The 22,808-nt window shown below is 47.6% G+C and overlaps 1 protein-coding gene across 1 annotated transcript in view; it reads left to right on the top strand.

Moving 5' to 3' along the window:
- The window catches only part of ARMH3 (armadillo like helical domain containing 3), a gene marked incomplete in the record, with an annotated part of 258,014 nt that overhangs the window by 26,306 nt on the left and 208,900 nt on the right, over nucleotides 1-22,808 (top strand). Inside the window, 5 exon segments of the mRNA XM_077455686.1 lie at nucleotides 4,840-4,986; nucleotides 5,432-5,539; nucleotides 7,570-7,662; nucleotides 19,094-19,168; nucleotides 20,540-20,626. Of these exon segments, the coding sequence (XP_077311812.1) occupies nucleotides 4,840-4,986; nucleotides 5,432-5,539; nucleotides 7,570-7,662; nucleotides 19,094-19,168; nucleotides 20,540-20,626 (510 nt within the window).

Here is a 22,808-nt window from a genome sequence, read left to right as displayed (position 1 = left end):
TCTGCAGTGCTGCCAGCTTTCTCCCTCCATCTGCGGGATTGGTTATAGTGCCTGTGCCCCCTTCCACCCTCTTCCTGGTCCCCCCTGTGCGCTCCTCCCCCGCAGAGCTCCTGGCTTCCTTCCTCTCTCACTGGCAGCTGCTGAGTGCACTCAGAGATTGTTTCAGGATGGAGAGTGGGGTATATATGTCAAGTTTACTGGTCTCTTCTTTTCCGAATGAACACAGTGAGTGATTGGTACCAATCTCTTCTGGGTCCATTCATCACTGTGCTTAAGTTTGTGAATGGGCAGGAAGCCTCAGGGCGCTTCCTATTCATTCATCCAAGTCTTCACAAGATTCTTGTCAGAAACCATGAAATCAGACCGAGACAGAAGTACAGTTAAATCACACTTGTTTAAAGAGGAGCTGCACCTTTAAAAAAAATATTAAAAGCCAGCAGCTACAAATATTGCAGCTGCTGACTTTTAATAAATTGACACTTACCTGTCCCAGGGTCCAGCGATGTCGGCGGCAGATGACGAGCAATCGCTCGTCTCTCCGCTGCCCCCGCCGCCATCCTCTGTCAGGGAATCGGGAAGTGAAGCATTGCAGCTTCACTGCCCGGTTCCCTACTGCGCATGCGCGAGTCGCGCTGCGCGTCTCCACTGGTCCCGCTGTGTCCTGGGAACTGTGTGTTTCCCAGAACACAACAAGGGGGGGTTGGGGCATTTGCAGCTAGCTTGTCCCGGAAGTGGGTGCAGATACCTGGATTATCCAGGTATCTGCACCCCCCTCCCCCCTGAAAGGTGCCAATTGTGGCACCGGAGGGGGGAGGGATCAGATGAGCGTAACTTCCACTTCAGGGTGGAGGTCCGCTTTAATAATAAAAGTAAAAAGAACAAACTGTAGTCAAAACATAGGCAAAGTTCAAGAACTGTCACGGATAGTCAGCCAAGCCAGAAGTCAGGGATTGATGTAGAGTAACAGCAAGCAGGATCTGGAGCCAGAAGGGATGTCAGCAAAGCCAGTCTTTAAACAGGAACGCAGGAGATAGTTTCTTGTGATGTTGACCAAGGCGAAGGCAGAGATTCTCTGGACTGGACGGCTTAAGTAGGCAGGACTGACGAGCAGGATATCCTCAACAGCTGAGTAACTGTGGAGAGATAGGAGCTGCCAATTAGCCAAAAGCTGAGGGGCCAGTTCAGAGAAGGAAGTGCTGAGCCCAGCCCTGACAATTCTTGGATATTTCCATTTATGACCAATTTTTTAGAGGTTTGGAGCATTTTGGGGCCTGCAAGATGAAAAAATAAAATATTAAATATCTTGTAGATAAATGTTGGCCTTGCAGAACATGGGGGTATTTGATCCAATATTTACAACTGAGTGTCTGCATGAACCTGGCTTTAGTTTGTCTCAGATATCGTTTTATGCAAAAGTCATACCTTCTGAGGCCAACTATGGGCAATATGGCAACTTGCCGACTTGACAAGGTCCACGGGCAGCTTCAATTCACCAAGTAGACTCAGAAGTAGAATACAATGTCCGTTATTTACAAGGGATGTTTTCTGGGTATTTGTTGAGTGACGATAAGGCATTTCTTGCTAAAAAGCCTCTATATTCAACAAGGGTAAGGGCTCGTTTACAGTTCAAAATTTGCCATTGGACATGTTTTTATTTTTTTATTTTTTTTTATTTTTGGTGCTTTGAACGCCAATCAAAGCTCCTGTCACTAAATAAAATTGTCATCTTACAGTCCCGTTCACACATTGTGTTTTTCTTCGCTTTAAAAAATGATACCCCATGTCACTTTCTTAGTGCTTAAAAGTGTCTCCAAAGCCTCCATAGAAGTCTATGACAAAGCTCGCTTACAGCACCTGCAGCTTCTGAGAGGCTTTTATGCAGTGTTAGCTTTGTTTTGGAGGTATGAGAGATCCCAGGTTGCACTGGGAAACCAACAAGCGAACTGGATAGACGTCATCAGCAGTCACTACCGGTTCATGCGTCTATATTCTGGGAGTATATGGTGCAGACGTCACATCTAGTGTGCAGAGTGGAGCAGCAGGGAGGTGAGCGGGGTCCGGACTGGAGCGGAGCAACTAGCAGATGGCACACAGTGGAAAGGGAGTTGGGACTGGAGAGAGAGGAATGAGCGGCAGAGGACCAGCAGAGCTGGGGGACCAGAATAGACGTCACACACGTGGTGAGCAGTGTGGGAGCAATATTCCAGGAGGTGAGCGGGGACCAGAGAGAGCGGGGGATCAGCAGAACTGGGGGTTACTACTGAGCGGGGGATCAGCAGAGCTGGTGGCTAGTACTGAGCAGGGGGATCAGCAGAGCTGGGAGTTACTAATGAGCGGGGTTATCAGCAGAGCTGGGGGCTACTACTGAGCGGGAGGGATCAGCAGAGCTGGAGGATTCTACCGAGCGGGGGGGATCAGCAGAGCTGGAGGATACTACCGAGTGGGGGGATCAGCAGAGCTGGGGGTTACTACTGATCGGGGGATCAGCAGAGCTGGAGGTTACTACCGAGCGGGGGGGATCAGCAGAGCTAGAGGTTACTACCGAGTGGGGGGATCAGCAGAGCTGGGGGTTACTACTGATCGGGGGATCAGCAGAGCTGGAGGGTACTACTGATCGGGGGATCAGCAGAGCTGGAGGGTACTACTGATCGGGGGATCAGCAGAGCTGGAGGTTACTACCGAGCGGGGGGGATCAGCAGAGCTGGAGGTTACTACCGAGTGGGGGGATCAGCAGAGCTGGGGGTTACTACTGAGCAGGGGGGGGGATCAGCAGAGCTGGAGGTTACTACTGATCGGGGGATCAGCAGAGCTGGAGGTTACTACTGATCGGGGGATCAGTGGAGGTTACTACTGATCGGGGGATCAGCAGAGCTGGAGGTTACTACTGATCGGGGGATCAGCAGAGCTGGAGGTTACTACTGATCGGGGGATCAGCAGAGCTGGAGGTTACTACTGATCGGGGGATCAGCAGAGCTGGAGGTTACTACTGATCGGGGGATCAGCAGAGCTGGAGGTTACTACTGATCGAGGGATCAGCAGAGCTGGAGGTTACTACTGAATGGGGGGATCAGCAGAGCTGGGGGTTACTATTGAGCGGCAGATAAGCAGAGCTGGGGGTTACTATTGAGCAGGGGATAAGCAGAGCTGGGGGTTACTATTGAGCAGGGGATAAGCAGAGCTGGGGGTTACTACTGAGCAGGGGATAAGCAGAGCTGGTGGTTTCTACTGAGCAGGGGATAAGCAGAGCTGGGGGTTACTACTGAGCAGGGGATAAGCAGAGTTAGTGATTACTACTGAGTGGGCTGGGGGTTGTACTGAGTGGGGGGGTGGTTCAGCAGAGCTGGGGGTACTACTGAGCAGGCGATCTGGTGAATGAGGGTACTACTGAGCTGGGAACTTGCTGAACAGGGGTACTAATGAACTGGGGATCTGCTTAAGAGGGTTACTAAGGAGCTTCAGTTCTACTGGGCCCCTTTAAAACAAATAAAAAATTATCACAGAAGCATCAAAAAAGCATGTTGATATAGTAGATGCTTTAATGTGTGGTAAAGTTGAAGGAAGTGTAAGTGAGCCCTAAAACAGAAAATATACTGAACACAGGAGTGTCTAATGAGGGGCTTGTTTCGGTCAGGGGTCAGGCTCTGAGACCAGTCGCTATAGCAGATCGCCCTGGCAGATGATGTGGGCTCACCCAAGGTGTGGGGTCTAAGCACTAACCAGGATTCACCAGAGCTTCTGATGGTGGGGATGGGTTTAGCTGCGTGTTAATACCAGGTCACCGTCCTCAGGATCTCTCCACCAGGAGGTGAGCAAGCTAGAGTCCAAAAGAAGATATAGCAGGTAGGGATCAAACAGAAGCGTAGTCAGTAAACAAGCCAAAGGTTGGTAACAAGTGGTTGCAAGTTGGGATCAAGCAGAAGCATAATTGAGGAACAAGCCAACGTTCGTTAACAAGTGATGATGAAGTTACTGATGGCAGCAGGAGTGATGAGTGAGATATTGTCTGGGGAGAGCACAATAATCTGGCAAACAGGAAGTGCCAAGGCAGAGCTTATGTCAGGGCTGGGCTAAGCCCTTCTCAGAGTTGGCCACTCAGCTGTTGGCTAAGTGCCAGCACCTATCTCTCCACAGCTACTGAGCTGTTGATGATATCCTGCTCGTCAGTCTGTTTAGCTCAGAGGATCTCTGCCTTCGTCTTAGTCTCTTGTGATGTTGACTATCTCCTGCGTTTCAGTTTAAAGACTTGCTTTGCTGACTTCCCTTCTGGCTCCAGATCCTGCTTGCTACGTTGATCCCTGACTTGTGGCTTGGCTGACTATCCGCTCCGGTTCCTGAACTCTGGCTATGTTTTGACTAAGTTTTGTTCTTTTTTTACTTTTATTATTAAACAAGTGTGATTTAACTGTACTTCTGTCTCGGTCTGATTTCATGGTTTCTGACAGCTTAAATAGGAATCTCATGGGGGGCGCAAAGGTTTCAAAGTTTAAGAAAAACCAGACACAAGGCAGGGATCATTCAGGGGAACATTCCAGCATCCCAGGTGGGTCAGCAAGAAGAGATCTCGTCAGTAACAGCAGAGGTGGCAGCTTCAGACCCGGGTCGGGGCTGGTCTAACACCAAAACAGGGTAGATTAGAATGTACCAGATACAATAAAGGAATTAAACCGTGGCAGCAGAACTGATGAGTTGCCTGCTGTGATCAAAGGAAATCTCTCAGATTTTGGATGGAAGCCATGCTTGTCCATCTACAGCTAGCTTGGAGAATTTGCACGGGCTTGGAATTACTTTTTCCTGATTTATGTCTCTTGTTTCTTTTTTTGTTTCCATAACTCTCTTCAGGTCAACTTAGAATATCTGGAAGCCAAACTAGAATCTCTGGATGGTGAAGAATTAATGAAGATTAAGGATAACATTAACAGCCTGTTCCAGCACTGCATCCAGGCTCTGAAGGCCGAGCACCAGATCCGGGTGGTCAATGCATTACAGGTAATGCGCCCCCCCGACTTGGTTCTCCTCCTCCGAAGAAGAAATACATTTTTTATTTTCTTTGAATAAGCCGGTCCTTGATGAAATACATTTTTACACATCTTAGCACAGTGGTGTAGTGGTTGGCACTCTCGCCTAGCAGTAAGAAGGGCCGCTGGTTCGATTCCCAACCATGACACTACCTGCCTGGAGTTTGCATGTTCTCCCTGTGCCTGCGTGGGTTTCCTCCAGGTACTCCGGTTTCCTCCCACGATCCAAAGACATGCAGGTAGGTTAACTGGGTTCTGTCCAAAATTGGCCCTAGTATATGAATGAAGACCTTGAGGGTAGGGACCGATGTGAGTGTGCAATATACAGTGATGGGGACAATTGTAGACACTCAGGTTGAACTGGATGGACTGGTGTCTTTATTCAACCTTACTAACTATGAAACTTTTGTTTGCAGACCCTGTGTGCTCTAATTCGAGGCGTTCATCAAAAGAACAAGCCAACGTCGGGGTTTGACATCATTAACATGCTGATGGGGTTCGATAAGGCAGAACTTCGAATGAAGGTGAGCGTCCCATAGAAGAAGCCACTTTCATTCTGACCACTTCAGCTCTGGGCATTTTCTGGCATTTTTTTTTGTTCACATGTGACAATCCATTATTTTTTTTTTGCTCTGAAAATTATTAAGAACCCCAAATGTTATATATATATATATAGATATAGAGATATATATATATATATATATATATATATATATATATATATATATATATATATATATATATATATATATAATACACACGTATTTGTGTTAACTGTGAAGTTAAGTCATGGATTGTGGAACCTAACCAGTGTCGGGTGATTGTCTATAGTTTAATTATATATATATATATATATATATATATATATATATATATATATATATATATATATATATATATATAAAATTAAACTATAGACAATCGCCCGACATTGGTTAGTTTCCACAATCCATGACTTAACTTCACAGTTAACACAAATATGTTTTAAATTCAAACTGTAGCACTAACGTAAGTAATTGTTTTTTTATTAAACTTTAAGATAAACGTAGAAAGTTACTTTAACCACTTAAGACCCCGGACCATTTTCGCATGCCAAAGACCAGAGCACTTTTTTCGATTCGGCACTGTGTGGCTTTAGCTGACAATTGCGCGGTCTTGCGACGTGGCTCCCAAACAAAATTGATGTCCTTTTTTTTTCCCCCACAAATAGAGCTTTCTTTAGGTGGTATTTGATCACCTCTGCGTTTTTTTTTTTTTTTTTTGCGCTATAAACAATTTTGAAAAAAAACGCATACATTTTTACATTTTGCTATAATAAATATCCCACAAAAATATATATAAAACATTTTTTTTTCCTTCAATTTAGGCCGATACGTATTCTTCTACATATTTTTTGTAAAAAAAAATCGCAACAAGCAATTATTGTTTGGTTGGCGCAAAAGTTATAGCGTTTACAAAATAAGGGATAGTTTTATGGCATCTTTATTAATAATTTTTTTTTTTTTTTTACTAGTAATGGTGGCGATCAGCAATTTTTATCATGACTGCGACATTATGGCGGACACATCGGACATTTCTGACACGTTTTTTGGACCATTGTCATTTATACAGCAATCAGTGCTATACAAATGAATTGATTCCTGCGTAAATGACACTGGCAGTGAAGGGGTTAACCTACTTGGTGGCCGTGTAGGGGTTAAGTGTGTCCTAGGGGCGTGTTACTAACTGTGGGGGGGGCATGGCTGTGTGTGACACGTCACTGATCTCTGCTCCAGTCACAGGGTGTAGAGATCAGTGACACTGTCACTAGCAGAACAGGGAGATGCTTGTTTACATTAGCATCTCCCCATTCTTCCTTCCCATGAGACGATCGCGGGTATTATCCCCGCGGAGATCGAGTCCACAGGACCCGTGATCGGACTCACGGATGTCCCGACCGGCGTGCGCGATGGCACGGCGGCAAATTTTAAAGGGACGCACCTGTACGCCCATTTGCCTGTCCGTACCATTCTGCCGACGTACGTCGGTGTGCGCCGGTCGGCATGTGGTTAACTTTAATTATAAAACTTGCCTACACTTAGCTCACTGAATGATCCCAGTTAACCACATCCATATTTATCATCGCTGTCCGGTGGCGTCACGGACATTGACGTCACTGGACTCCTCCCCTCTTCCCTTCGTTAGCAGACGGAAGGCACTTGGGGAAGGGGGGAGGAGTCCAGCGACGTAGATGTCCGTGATGCCACCAGATCTCTGGTAGAACTCCCTGAAGACCCGGAAGCCAGCTGAGAGGTGAGTACTGATCAAAAGAATTTTGATCGCTCAAAAAAAAATGATTAATCGAGGAATTAATCTTTAATTTTCCCAGCCCTAATTGATAGATAGATAGATATATATATATATATATATATCTATCTATCTATCTATCTATCTATCTAATTTATAAAAAAAAAAATTTCAGCATTTTTTTTTAGCATTTTTTTTTAGCATTAGCGCCTCAGTGAGCAGTCATATATTATTTTTTTTTGAGTATAATACATTGTTCTGTCCATAGAACTTGATGGAAAGTCTGGATATTCTCCTGTGTGGGGACGGCTCTGAGAGCTTAAAGAGCCTGTGCTTGAAGCTGCTGCTCTGTCTGGTGACGGTGAGTAAATCCCAATTTTATTTTATTTATTTATTTATTTTTAATTTTTTTCGATCATCTTGTATGATCTAATACAGACCGGGTCGGAATTGGACAGGAAGAGGTACAGATGGGGGGTCAGAATCACGGGTAACTCTTTATCTGGTGCAATAAAGTGATTGTTAAGGCAGAAGGTTATTTTTTATTTTTTTTTATCTTAATGCATTCTATGTGTGCAGGAGCCCCCCCCCCCCCCAAATATCCCATCTCGCTCCAGCCATGTTGCACAAGAGCCTCGGCTTGCCAGGACACTCCCTCCTGATTGGCTGAGACATTGCACCATTGACTACCTTGGATCCCGCTGCTGTCAATATCAGTCAGTGAGCCCACGAGGAGAGAGAGTGGCCGTGGCCGTGGCCGTGGCCGTGGCCAAGCTGTGTGTCTGGCTGGACTCACAGAGCTGCGTCTCGGCTCGGGTGCCCCCATAGAAAGCTTCTTACTGTGGGGGAGGGCACTCGGCAGGAAGGGAGGGGCCAAGATCGCCGGTGAGGGACCCTTAGAAGAGGAGGATCAGGGGCTGCTCTGTGCAAAACCATTACACAGAGCAGGTAAATATAACATAACATGTTTGTTTAAAAATAAACAAAACAAAAAAAACAAGTCTTTAGTATCATTTTCCGGCCTCGTGCACAGTGCCGCAAAAAAACAAAACACCTGATGCGTGTAAACGCATGTAGACGCACTGCAATGTAATGAATGAAAGCCCAGATGTGTGGACCCGTCTAAATGCATTTTCGAAACATGGCTTTGGGGCGAGTTTTTATTGTAGATGTTACCTCTACTAGAGCAAAGGCATCCAGGGGAAGGAAAAAAAAAACCATCCTGTGTGCATGGGGCCTAAAGCACAGCTCTAGCTGGAAATGGTTGAAGCCTATGTCAGGTTTGTATTGCCATCAGAGTCCCTTTTTAAGTTGCCACTCCCTTTATTGGTGGTGGGAAATCTCTGCAGATGGGACACTAACATAAATACATTTTTAGCGGATCGAAAAGGGGTTCGCTAAAACGTAGAGGTAGAAATTTTGATTCCTTTGGGAACATGTTACATGTTCCACCTATTTTTAGTGTGGACCATTTAACCCGTTCCCACTGTTTCTGCAGCTGGCATTGGGGAATTTGATCACATGTTACAGATGGGGCCAATCACAGCCCATCTGTACTATGTAATTAGCTTTGACCAATCACAGCTAATCGCAACAAAACAGATTGAAAGATTCGGTTTCATTCAGTAAAATGCTTCCTTAGAGCAATGCAATACACTGCTATAAACAAAGATAATGTGTCAAAAAAAACATCCCGATCACTTCCCCAGAGCAGTACAATGTTACTATGGTTACAGATTGCTCTGGTCACAGTGTGTTAAAAAAAAAACATGGTAGAACTTTTTTTTTTTTTTTTAATAACGTGTGTAATAAAATTTATATATATATACACATACATACATACATACTCTCACAAAAGTGAGTACACCTCCCCGGTGTCATGTGACTCAGTGTTACAAGGTCTCAGGTGTGAATGGGGAGCAGGTGTGTTAAATTTGTTGTTATCGCTCTCACTCTCTCATACTGGTCACTGGAAGTTCAACATGGCACCTCATGGCAAAGAACTCTGAGGATCTGAAAAAAAAAATTGTTGCTCTACATAAAGATGGCCTAGGCTATAAGAAGATTGGCAAGACCCTGAAACTGAGCTGCAGCACGGTGGCCAAGACCATACAGCAGTATAATAGGACAGGTTCCACTCAGAACAGACCTCGCCATGGTCGAACAAAGAAGTTGAGGTCACGTGCTCAGCGTCATATCCAGAGGTTGTCTTTGGGAAATAGATGTTTGAGTGCTGCCAGCATTGCTGCAGAGGTTGTAGGGGTGGGGGGGCCAGCCTGTCAGTGCGCAGACCATACGCCGCACACTGCATCAAATTGGTCCGCACGGCTGTCCTCCCAGAAGGAAGCCTCTTCTAAAGATGATGCACAAGAAAACCCGCAAACAGTTTGCTGAAGACAAGCAGACTGAGGACATGGATTACTGGAACCATGTCCTGTGCTCTGATGAGACCAAGATAAACTTATTTGGTTCAGATGGTGACAAGCGTGTGTGGGGGCAACCAGGTGAGGAGGACAAAGACAAGTGTGTCTTGTCTACAGTTGGGCATGGTGGTGGGAGTGTCATGGTCTGGGGCTGCATGAGTGCTGCCGGCACTGGGGAGCTACAGATCATTGAGGGAACCATGAATGCCAACATGTACTGTGACATACTGAAGCAGAGCAATGACCCCTCGCTTTGGAGACTGGGCCGCAGGGCAGTATTCCAACATGATAACCACCCCAAACACACCTCCAATATGACCACTGCCTTGATATAGAAGCTGAGGGTAAAGGTGATGGACTGGCCAAGCATGTCTCCAGACCTAAACCCTGTCTTGGGCATGTCCCTCACCTAAACCCTATTGATCATCTGTGGGACATCCTCAAACGGAAGGTGGAGGAGCGCAAGGTCTCCAACATCCATCAGCTCTGTGATGTCATCATGGAGGAGGGGAAGAGGACTCCAGTGCCAACCTGTGAAGCTCTGGTGACCTCCATGCCCAAGAGGGTGAAGGCAGTGCTGGAAAATAATGGTGGCCACACAAAATATTGACACTTTGGGCCCAATTTGGACATTTTCACTTAGGGATGTACTCACTTTTGTTGCCAGCGGTTTAGACATTAATGGCTGTGTGTTGAGTTATTTTGAGGGGACGGCAAATTCACACTGTTATACAAGCTGTACACTCACTACTTTACATTGTAGACAAGTGTCATTTCTTCAGTGTTGTCACATGAAAAGATAGAAGAAAAGATTTACAAAAATGTGAGGGGTGTACTCACTTTTATGTATGTGTGTGTGTGTGTGTGTGTGTGTGTGTGTGTGTGTGTGTGTATATATATATATATATATATTGTGTGTGTGTGATGAGATCGGCCGTCAGTACATGAGGATTGATTGATTTTCAGATACGGTATGTATCCCATAGTTTGTGGACGTTATAACTTTCCAACAGACTAAATAATATACACTGATTTGGGTTATTTTCACCAAGGCAATGTCCCAGGATAGATTTTGGGCAAAATTTTTATGAAGGACAATAATTGTTTTTGCAAAACTTTATAACAGAAATAAAATAAAAATCCCCCCAAAATGCTCAGTTTTTTTTTTTTTTGTTTAGAAAAAACAAAACAAAAAAACTGTGGTAATTAACTACCAGCAAAAGAAAGCTCTATTGTTTGGACAAAATGATAAAAATGTCATATGGGTACAGTGTGACATGACCGCGCAATTGTCATTCAAAATGCGACAGCGCTGAAAATTGGCCTGGGCAGGAAGGGGGGGGGGGGTAAAAGGTTTTTTTTTTTTTTTTTTTTCCACATGAATTGAGGAGTGAGTTGATGCACAGGCACTTTATTGGGTATATTAATATTCCCTGTGATTGGGTGGGTGGTATTATTATGTGATATACTGTCATATAACACGCCCCCACCGAAAATAGAGGGTAAACAGTGCATGCATGTTATACACTGATATTTATTTTTTATTTTTACCAACGTGGTGGGTGGGTCGGTTGTGTGTCAGGCCTGCCCCGCCTCTCCTGGCCCTGGGACAGCACTGCCAGCATGCTTTAAAGTGGTTGTAAATCCTTACAAACCACTTTGACCTACAGGTAAGCCTAGATTAAGGCTTACCTGTAGTTCCAAGAAATATCTCCTAAACCTATACACTGGGCAGGCCGTAGATCGCAGCGATATGCCGCGAGTGTCGGCTCCCGTGCTCATGCACGGGAGTAATGTCATCGCGGCTCCGGCGAATCACAGGAGCAGCGAGACCCAGAAGTTGCCCTGGGATACATGGCAGCGGCGAAGAGGAAGACGGAGGACCGCTTCGGGGGCTTCGTTCTCAGGTAAGTTATTCATAATGAGCTAGTATGCTATGCATACTAGCTCATTATGCCTTTGCCTTACAGGGTGTGTTTTTTTTATTTTTTTACCTTTACTTCCTCTTTAAAGTTAAGAAAAAATCACTGCCAGTCCCTTCTCCGACACTGTTCCTCCTGTGTCATTGTTAACCGAAGTTTTCTAAATACCTCATTAAAGCGGAGGTCCACCCTAAAATGGACCTCCGCTCATCGGAATCCCCCCCCCCCTCCGGCGCCACAATTGGCACCTTTCAGGGGGGAGGGGGCTGCAGTTACCTGGATAATCCAGGTAACTGCACCCACTTCCGGGATAGCTGTCTGCGGAAAGGGGCGTAGATTACGCCCCTTTCCGCAACTGCCCGCCCCTTTGCGCAAGTGCCCCGCTGCCTGCTGGGAAACGCACAGTTCCCAGAGGCAGCGGGGACCGTCCGGATTGCGCCGCGCGGCTTGCGCATGCGCAGTAGGGAACCGGGAAATGAAGCCGAAAGGCTCCATTTCCTGATTCCCATACCCAAGATGGCGGCGGCAGGACCCGACAGACGACCTAGCGATCGGCTTCGGGTGCCGACATCGCGGGCGCGCTGGACAGGTAAGTGTCACTATTTTAAAAGTCAGCAGCTGCAGTATTTGTAGCTGCTGGCTTTTAAAAAAAAAAAAAAAAAAACGCGGAGTCCCGGTGGACTCCCGCTTTAACGTTGTCCTTTCTGGCCGCTCTCCTCCTCCTTCGAGTGTAGCTTTAGATACGAGGAGGAGAGCGGTCATGTGACTGTCCATGAAACCTCAGAGGAGAGCAGTCATGTGACCGGGTAGCATGAAAAAAAACTGCGTTAATTAACTATTTAGAGGCTTTGCTTTACAATGACAGGAGGAGTTGGGTATATGAGTGCGGGGCTCTGGGAGTGCAGGGGGGGGGGGGCTGTATAATAAAAGGGTCTGTGTTATGTGAAAAGGGGGGGGGTGCTCTGTGTAATGTGCCAGGTGGTCTGTGTAATGTGCAGGGATGGGGGGGGGGGGGGGGTTGTGTAGTGTGTGTGTGTGTGTGTGTGTGGGGGGGGGGGGGCTGCATGATAAAAGGGTCTGTGTTATGTGAAAGGGGGGGGGGGTTGGGTGTAATGTGAAGGGGGGGCCTGTGTAGTGGGGATCTGTGTAATGTGCAGGGGTGGGGGCGGGCTGTGTGTGTGTGTGTGTGTGTGTGTGTGTGTGTGTGTGTGTGTGTGTGTGTGTGTGTGTGTGTGTGTGTGTGTGTGTGTGTGTGTGTGTGTGTGGGGGGGGGGGGGGGGGCTGTATGATAAAAGGGTCTGCATGATAAAAGGGTCTGCTATGTGAAAGGGGGGGGTTGGGTGTAATGTGAAGAGGGGGGGCTGTGGAAAGTTTTTTTTTTTTTTTTTTTTTCCTGAAACTTCCCTCTGTAATACGCATGATAAATATGGTATATACATTTTTATATACTCCTTTTTTTTTTTCCTTTCCTTTTTCTTTGCACGTATCAACACATATATATTTATCGTTTTGTTGCTATTTTTATATGATTTTGATTCACTAATGTTGCTTTTATTTTGTTCTTATGGGGGATTAAAGTTCCCGGTATTATATTGGTTAAGCTTGGATTCCCCCTATATCCCACAATGCAATGCAGGCACCTCGGTAAGAGGTGTCCATATCACATTGTGGAATTAGGTTGGCACGCCTTTTTTTTAAACTTGGTCCAGAATTGGGATTTGCACACGGCAAACAACCCGACCCTTGGCGGTTTCTTGGGCATGCTAGAGCGCATTAGCAGGAAGCTCGTTGGTATGCACTATTACCTTTTTTCGGGGATGTGCTGTTTTTCAGTTTCTGCAAGTTGGTACAGGAACATCGGCACAGAAATTGAATGCAAATTACCACGACCAAAGTATAAAATATATTATGTGACAGTCATACTTACGGTAATTTATTCTATTCAAAAACCTAAAACAAACTAACATACCCTAATTCTTAACTGAGCTTCTAACCACCACTCTAATTCTATATGCCTGCGAGAGTTTCCTTCCCACACTCCAAATACGTGCTGGGAGGGGAATTGGCTCCTGTCTAAATAATTGTGTCCAGTATGTATGAATGTGAGTTGGGGACCTTAGATTGTAAGCTCCTTGAGGACAGGGACTGATGTCACTGTGCAATATATACAGGGGGGGGGGGGGGGGGATAATGATCGTCTCCCCTGCAGATTGTGTAAGTTTGCCAATTTACAAAGAAATTAAGGGTCTATATTTTTTATCATAGGTGTATTTTATATGATAGAAACAGAATATCAAACAAAAATCCAGAAAAAAAAACCACATAATACAAATGTTACAAATGGAGTTGCAGTTCAGTGAGTAAAATAAGTATTTCACCCCTTCGCAAAACATGACTTAGTAGTTGAAGGAAACCCTTGTTGGGAAGCACAGAGGTCAGACGTTTCTTGTAGGTGGTGACCAGGTTTTCACACATCTCAGGAGGGATTTTGGTCCACTCTTTCTTACAGATCTTCTCCAAATCCTTAAGGTTTCTTGGCTGTCTCTTGGTAACTCAAAGTTTCAGCTCCCTTCATAAATGTTCTATAGGATTAAGGTCTGGAGACTGGCTAGGCCACGCCATGACCTTAATGTGCTTCTTCTTGAGCCACTCATTTGTTGCCTTGGCGGTATGTTTTTGGCCATTGTCATGCTGGAAGACCCATCCACGTGTCATCTTCGGTGTTCTGGCTGGATGAAGGTTCTCATCCAAATTTTACAATATATGGCTCCATCCATTGGCCCCTCAATTAGGCAAAGTTGGCACCTATTGTAGCCAGTCTGTGGGAGCCACAATTATTGGTTGGTAGGGGATCAAATACATATTTCTCTTATATTCACTGACCGACACAGCTCCTGTAACTAAATGGGTTTGTTACCCTGCCATTAGGAGAACTAGGCAAAATTGTAACACAATACACAGAATTTTCAGTACTGCCCCGGGGCGGGCACTGTGCTAACAACCCTCCCTGCTGCCCTAGCAGACTCTGTTTAATTTTGCCTAGTGAAGGAGAATGACCTAGGAACCCTGCGGGCCCTTTGGTCCATTTTTTTCATGCAGGATTGATGCTTTCGCACAAGATGTGAGATCCTGGGATCTTCTATCAACTGCCGGATGGGTGACAGGCTGGTTAAGTTATCCTTGTAGTCCCCCCAGTTCGGCCATCGAGTGTGTGCAGGTCGCAGCTAAGGCTATGCAGGCCACGACATACCTCAGCTCCAGAGGTGTTCAGTGAGCTTCTATGCTTCGGGGGAAACACATGACTGGGCTACTGATGTCTGGAACACAGTATACCGGGCCAGCAGCCACCCTGTAACTGCGCACAAGTGGGTCTGTGATGGAATGTCTCCCAGATCTTCAGGACTGATAAGTACGGCTCTCCCTCCTCGGGGGGGTTGAGCAGCTGGGAATTCCCTGGGAGGTCGATTTGGGGGCCACCTCACCTCCTTCTCTTCTCTCCCACGTCCCTATCTTCCCTCCTTCCCCCTCCTCCAGGGGGGTGGCTGCATGTGCTGCGGGCGGTGTGTGTATGGGGATCGCTGGATCTCTCAACTGTGGGGGGTCTGTGTGGCTAGCGATGGTCCTGGTCCCTGTGTGGGGGGGACCAAAAGGTGTCTGTGGGGGTATTCTTGCTGGTTCAAGGCAGCGCTGTTTGATTTTTCCTGTCACCGCATGGCGCTGTCCGGTGGCCATTTTGACTGAGGGCAGAGCAGGTTCCCCTTGTGAGCCTCAGCAGCCATTTTCTGGGAGATTTTCCTATTGCATTGGCGGCCATTTTTGTGAAGCCCGAACGCTTGTTTCACCGCAGTTCTCTTTTGACAGCATTAAATGTGCTGTCACATGCTGTTTCCTGTGTCCACTGTGTATACAGGACACTAAATGGCCTTTTCCTGAATGCTGGTGCAAGCTCTGCAGATCGTTTCACCGCTATTTTCTACAGCTGCTACCGACACAGTTTCCTTACTCTGCACTTGGGTAACCTCCTGGGGACTACAGGCACAGCTAGTGACCATCAAAGAATGTCCCAGGGTGGTGAGTCTGGCGCTAGGAACCCCCCCCCCCACCCCCAGGCGGCGGCAGCAGGAGGGTGGGACCTTCACTGTCCCTAAGTCCCTTTGCAGGTGGCAGACAGGGTAGGGTCAGCATGGCTTCGGAAACTGGTGTTTCTTCCCCCGAAATCCAGGCTATTCAGGCTGCTGTGCCTGAAGTGGGGCACACCAGATGTGGATCTATTGGCCTCCTGTCTCAATCGGAAGGTGCCGAGATTCGTGTCCAGGACAAGAGATCCGTGGACAGACGCGTCAGATGCGCTGGTGGCTCTGTGGGATCAGTATCAGCTGATCTACGCCTTTCCTCCACTAAAACTGTTGCCACGTCTGCTTCGCAGAGTGGAAGCCGAGGGGATTCCAGTAATCCTGGTTGCCCCAGATTGGCCTCAGTGGCCCTGGTATGCAGACCTGGTGTGTCTGGTGTCAGACGCTCTCTGGCAACTGCCGGTGCGAGAGGACCTCCTATATCAAGGTCCAATCTTTCACCCTGCTTTACCATCACTGGCTTTAATGGCATGGCTATTGAGAGCCAAGTGCTGAGAAACCAGGGTCTGTCGGACTCGGTGATTTCAACTATGTTGAGGGCATGGAAATCTTCTTCACGGAAGATATACCATCGTACCTGGAAGGCCTACATCTCCATGTGTGAGGAGAAAGGATGGCATCCACGCTCCTTTTCTATATCCAGGATCCTGCTGTTTCTTCAGCAAGGTGTAGACCAGAGGTTGGTGTTAAGCACCATTTAAGGGACAAATTTCAGCCTTGGCTGTCTTTTTTTTTTTCAGCCACCCCTGGCGTCTCACTCATTAGTGAGTACCTTTCAGGGGGTACAACATGTAGTCCCTCCGGTGCGTCCACCGTTACCTCCGTGGGATTTGAACCTGGTTTTGTCGGCACTTCAAAAGCCGCCATTTGAGAATATCAGGGCGATTCCCTTATTGACCCTTTCACAGAAGGTGGTTTTCCTAGTGGCCATAACATCGGCCAGGAGTTGGCGGCCTTGTCCTGCAAGTCGCCTTATCTGGTCATCCACAGGGATAAGGTGGTGTTGCGTCTGCAACCGTCCTTTCTACCTAAGGTGGTCTCGGCTTTTCATATCAATGAGGACATTGTATTACCATCGTTGTGTCCTAAACGAAGCACCCCAAAGAGGTGGCCCTTCACGCTCTCAACGTGGTTAGGGCTCTAAAAGTGTATTTGTCAGCCACAGCTCGCTGTTTGGTTTGGTGGCTGGTCCAAAGAAAGGTATGGCGGTCTCGTCTGCCACCATTTCCAGGTGGATCAGACAGAGTGTAGTACAAGCCTATGCCTTTAAGGGGCAGGTGCCCCCCTTTCTGGTCACGGCCCACTCTACAAGGGCAATCGGAATGTTTTGGGCCTTCCGACACCAAGCGTCGGTCACTCAGGTGTGTAAGGTGGCGACCTGGTCGTCTATCCATACGTTTACCAAGTTTTACAAGGTAGACGTCAGTGCATCGACTGATGCCTGTTTTGGCCGCAAAGTTTTGCAGGCGGCCATGTAGTTGCAATTGAGATTTTTTTCCTGGTTTTTCGGTAAAAACGCAGTACTGTTTGTTAATGCGGTGTTGGGGATCTCTCCTGTTGAGAATACCCGGTTATATGGTGGTGTGTTTTTTCCGTACACTGCTGTTTTTTTGTGTGGTTTTAGTTTCACTAGTTCCCACTTGCCATGGTGGATGAAGTTTAATGCTGTTTTTCCCACCCCTCGTTTGGCACTGCTTGGGGACGTCCCATTTAGTTACAGAGAGGAGCTGTGTCGGTCGGTGAATATGAGAGAAAATATGATTTTTTGTACTCGCTGTAAAATCCTTTTCTCTGTAATTCACCGACCGACACAACACCCGCCCCTCCTTTCTCTACGTTATACTGCTTGTTGACGTACTGAGTCTGCTGGGGCAGCAGGGAGGGTTGTTAGCACAGAGCCCGCCCCCAGGGGTGGTACGGAAAGTTCTGTGTATTGTGTTACAATTTTGCCTAGTTCTCTTAAGCCCTTGTACACACGGTCGGACATTCCGACAACCAAATCCTTCGGATTTTGTCCGAAACTGCTGCATACACACGGTTGGACAGAGTTGTCGGAAAATCCGATCGTTCAGAACGTGATGACGTTATTTCGTTACGATGGGACTACGTTCAGGCTAGTAGCCAATAGCTTTGGTCTATGAATTTGATCTGAGCATGCGTGCCACTTTGTCCGATCGGAATTCTCTACACATGATCGGACAAGGTCCGCTCGGATCATGTTGTCGGAAAATTTTACCGACAAGTTGGAAAACTTGGTCCGTCAGAGTATCAGTCCGATGAAGACCACACACAGTCGGATTATCCGACAAAACGGTCCGATCGGACACATTCCGTCGGAATCTCCGACCGTGTGTACAAGGGCTAATGGCAGGCTAACAAACCAATTTAGTTACAGAGAGGAGCTGTGTCGGTCGGTGAATTACAGAGAAAAGGATTTTACGGTGAGTACAAAAATCCTATTTTTACTCACTGAACTGAAACTCCATTTATAACATGGGTATCGTGTGTGTTTTTTTTTTTCTTTTTGATTTTTAGTTGATATTCTGTCTCTATCATATAAAATACACCTCTGATAAAAAAAAATATAGACCTTTCATTTCTTTGTAAGTGGGCAAACTTGCAAAATCTGCAGGGGAGCCAATAATTATTTTCCACACTGTGTATGCCGTAAGGCTACTTTCACACTGGGGCGTTGTGGGTGCTGGCGGTAAAGCGGCGCTATATTTAGTGGCGCTTTACCGTTGTTTTACTGGCACTATTCGGCCACTAGCAAAGCAGTTTTAACTCCCGCTAGTGGCCGAAAGAGTTAAATCCACTCGCGGCGCTTTGCTGGTGGGTTTGCAGCGCTGCCCCATTGTTTTTTTTATGGGAAGGGGCGCTTTAGGAGCGGTAAATACACGGCTCTTACAGCGCTCCGAAGATGCGGCTTGCAGGACTTTTGTGACCGTCCTGCAAGCGCACCCCTTGGGCTTTCACACTGGAGAGACAGCAGCGACTGTTTCAGGGCGCTTTGCAGGTGCTATTTTTAGCGATGTAGCGCCTTCAAAGCGCCGCAGGGTGAAAGGGGCCTAAACCTTCCTTACACAGGTTAGTCAGCATAGATGTTGGGAGGTGAGAGGGGACAGTTTTAAAGCTGAAGTATGCTGTAGCTAAAAGAAAAATCCGCAATAGCGATATTACCTACAAGTCAGTACAGTGTGTCCCTTGTGCTGATATCTCTGTTTTTTAATAGAAATTTAATGTAGTTTCTCCTATGTTTTTTTGCATGTGCACCCATTTATGATGGTCTTTTTTTGTTTTTTTTTTCCTTACAGGTGACGGATAACATCAGCCAGAACACCATTCTGGAATATGTAATGATCAATAGCATTTTTGAAGCGATCCTGCAGGTACTTATGTGTAATCTCTTACAGGTTGCATATCTTTAGTGCAGAAACCCATTACTCAGACATTCCTAAAGCTCAACTGCAGACAGATGGCTATATTCATGGATGTGAGATGATAGCCACTGAGGTCTGTCCTAGAGGGTAGGTAGAAGAGGTTAGCCCCCTTGGGAGGGGGTGCTAAAAAGGACAGGATCTGCAGGCTATGAAGTAGTTCACAGCTCAGTGGAAGGTTGTTCTTTTGGCCTTCTGGCCTTGGGTGCTAAAGGACCCTATCCTGGCACTGATTTACCTGATCATGTAATCGGATTCCAAGTTGGCCCATCTTGTGACAGATGTCCCCAGAGGACCGATCTTGGGAGGGATGTAGCGATAATCCGTGCCACATATTTTTAACTGCTTGCTGCCCGCGTAACAACGTCCTATGACTTTGCAGATTTTGAGTGGTGATATCTGAATGATGGGTGCAGCTGCAGGTATCATCCAGATATCGACTTTTAGACCCGGCGATTCCCTTCGCCATAAGAATGATCATAGTGGCTGTTCAGCCGCTTCACCGTTCTTATAGGCAGTGAGAGGGGACCTCGTCCCTCCCCCCTTCTCCCACCATCCTCTGGTGCTTCTCTGGGCTCGCCCCTGCCATCGGCGAACCGGAGAAGGGACCCTGGATGCTGACCATAGAGATTTCCGGCGGACCAGATTGGCCCTGAAGTCTCTATGATCGTTTGGAGGCCGGGCATTCGCAAAAATGGCTTCCCAGCCTAGAGGTGAGATGTGGGGACTTATTGACCTCAGATCTTTAAACTGTAAAGAGAACTGTAAAGGGGACCTGTCATGCTTATTCCTATTACAAGGTGTAAAAGTGCTCAGTAGGCAAGTGACACGGACGCTCTCTAAGCTGTTGGAAAGGTCCCAGGCGAAGTACACTCCACCTGGGACAGAAGTAGCTGGAGCTACAGAAGAAGTATCGGCTTATGCCACTCCTACTTCCTCTGCTGCCGCCGCTGGGTCCATGCACTCTGATGCTCTGGGTTGGATGGTCTGCAACCCGTTGAGCTTGATCTGGGCTTGCCGGCCTGCCATCCCAGAGCATGGCCATGTGCTTCCCTGGTTTGATGTCACGGGCCTTATCAGAGCAACCTTGCTGTATCGGAAGTACGCCGGGGTATCACTGCCTAGGCTAGTGATGGCAAACCTTGGCACCCCAGATGTTTTGGAACTACATTTCCCATGATACTTATGCACTCTGCAGTGTAGTGGAGCATCATGGGAAATGTAGTTCCAAAACATCTGGGGTGCCAAGGTTTGCCATCACTGGCCTAGGCTGTGCTAGGCACCCCTGTTCTGCCACCTAATTGCTGTTTGCTCTTGGTCTAGATCATGTCCAATCCCCCGAGTCGCAGGGAGCATGGCTACGATGCTGTTGTTTTGCTTGCGCTTCTTGTCAACTACAGAAAATATGAGGTGAGTGTTTGTTTGTTTTTTAAATTTAAGTAAAAACTTGATTGTCTGTTGAAAGCTATCAATGTACTTGAAGAGTTTCTTTAGGCCACCTTCACACAAATGCAGTGGTGTATTTTGGTTTTGTGCTGCCCTAGGCAAGACTAAAATTTGGCGCCCTCCCCCATCCTGTGCCAGGTAACTGGGAACCCCAGGTCAGTGAGGTGTGCAGTGTTCTATGTGGTGGAGGCAGGGCGTTTAGTGAGGGGTGCAGGGTTCTGTAGAGTAGATCAGTATGGGGTGAGGGGTGCAGGGTTCTGTAGAGTAGATCAGTATGGGGGTGAAGGGTGCAGGGTTCTGTAGAGTAGATCAGGATGGTGTGAGGGGTGCAGGGTTCTGTAGTATGGGGTGAGGGGTGCAGGGTTCTGTAGTATGTGGTGAGGGGTGCAGTATTCTGTAGAATAGACCAGTATTGGGGGAGGGGTGCAGGGTTCTGTAGAGTAGACCAGTATGGTGTGAGGGGTCAGGATTCTGTAGAGTAGATCAGTATGGGGGTGAAAGGTGCAGGGTTCTGTAGAGTAGATCAGAATGATGTGAGGGGTGCAGGGTTCTGTAGTATGGGGTGAGGGGTGCAGGATTCTGTAGAGTAAACCAGTATGGGGGAAGGGGTGCAGGGTTCTGTAGAGTAGATCAGTATGGGGGTGAAGGGGGCAGGTTCTGTAGAGTAGATCAGAATGATGTGAGGGGTGCAGGGTTCTGTAGTAGGGTGAGGGGTGCAGGGTTCTATAGAGTAAACCAGTATGGGGTGAGGGGGTGCATGGTTCTGCCGAGTAGATCAGTATGGGGGTGAAGGGTGCAGGGTTCTGTAGAGTAGATCAGAAAGATGTGAGGGGTGCAGGGTTCTGTAGTATGGGGTGAGGGGTGCAGGGTTCTGTAGTATGGTGTGAGGGGTGCAGGGTTCTGTAGAGTAGATCAGTATGGGGTGAGGGGGTGCATGGTTCTGTAGAGTAGATCAGTATGGGGGTGAAGGGTGCAGGGTTCTGTAGAGTAGATCAGAATGGTGTGAGCGGTGCGGGGTTTTGTAGTATGGGGTGAGGGGTGCAGGGTTTTGTAGAGTAGACCAGTGAGGGGTGCAGGGTTCTGTAGAGTAGATCAGTATGGGGTGAGGGATTCAGGGTTCTGTAGTATGGGGTGAGGGGTGCATGGTTCTGTAGTATGGGGTGAGGGGTGCAGGGTTCTGTAGTATGGGGTGAGAGGTGCACGGTTCTGTAATATGGGGTGAGGGGTGCAGGGTTCTGTAGTATGGGGTGAGGGGTGCAGGGTTCTGTAGTATGGGGTGAGAGGTGCACGGTTCTGTAATATGGGGTGAGGGGTGCAGGGTTCTGTAGAGTAGACCAGTATGGGGTGAGGGGGGCAGGGTTCTGTAGTATGGGGTGAGGGGTGCAGGGTTCTGTAGTATGGGGTGAGGGGTGCAGGGTTCTGTAGAGTAGACCAGCGAGGGGTGCAGGTTTCTGTAGTATGGGGTGAGGGGTGCAGGGTTCTGTAGAGTAGACCAGCGAGGGGTGCAGGGTTCTGTAGAGTAGATCAGTATGGAGTGAGGGGTGCAGGGTTCTGTAGTATGGGGTGAGGGGTGCAGGAATCTGTAGTATGGGGTGAGGGGTGCAGGGTTCTGTAGAGTAGACCAGCGAGGGGTGCAGGTTTCTGTAGTATGGGGTGAGGGGTGCAGGGTTCTGTAGAGTAGACCAGCGAGGGGTGCAGGTTTCTGTAGTATGGGGTGAGGGGTGCAGGGTTCTGTAGAGTAGACCAGCGAGGGGTGCAGGGTTCTGTAGAGTAGACCAGCGAGGGGTGCAGGGTTCTGTAGAGTAGACCAGTATGGGGTGAGGGGTGCAGGGTTCTGTAGTATGGGGTGAGGGGTGCAGGGTTCTGTAGTATGGGGTGAGGGGTGCAGGGTTCTGTAGAGTAGACCAGCGAGTGGTGCAGGTTTCTGTAGTATGGGGTGAGGGGTGCAGGGTTCTGTAGAGTAGACCAGCGAGGGGTGCAGGGTTCTGTAGAGTAGATCAGTATGGAGTGAGGGGTGCAGGGTTCTGTAGAGTAGATCAGTATGGGGTGAAGGGTGCAGGGTTCTGTAGAGTAGATCAGAATGATGTGAGGGGTGCAGGGTTCTGTAGTAGGGTGAGGGGTGCAGGGTTCTATAGAGTAAACCAGT

Source organism: Lithobates pipiens, unplaced genomic scaffold (genome assembly GCF_037356315.1).
Source record: "Lithobates pipiens isolate NorthernLeopardFrog02 unplaced genomic scaffold, aLitPip1_a1.2 Scaffold_25, whole genome shotgun sequence".
Taxonomy (NCBI): Eukaryota; Metazoa; Chordata; class Amphibia; order Anura; family Ranidae; genus Lithobates; species Lithobates pipiens.
This window is presented reverse-complemented; position numbering and strand designations above follow the sequence as displayed.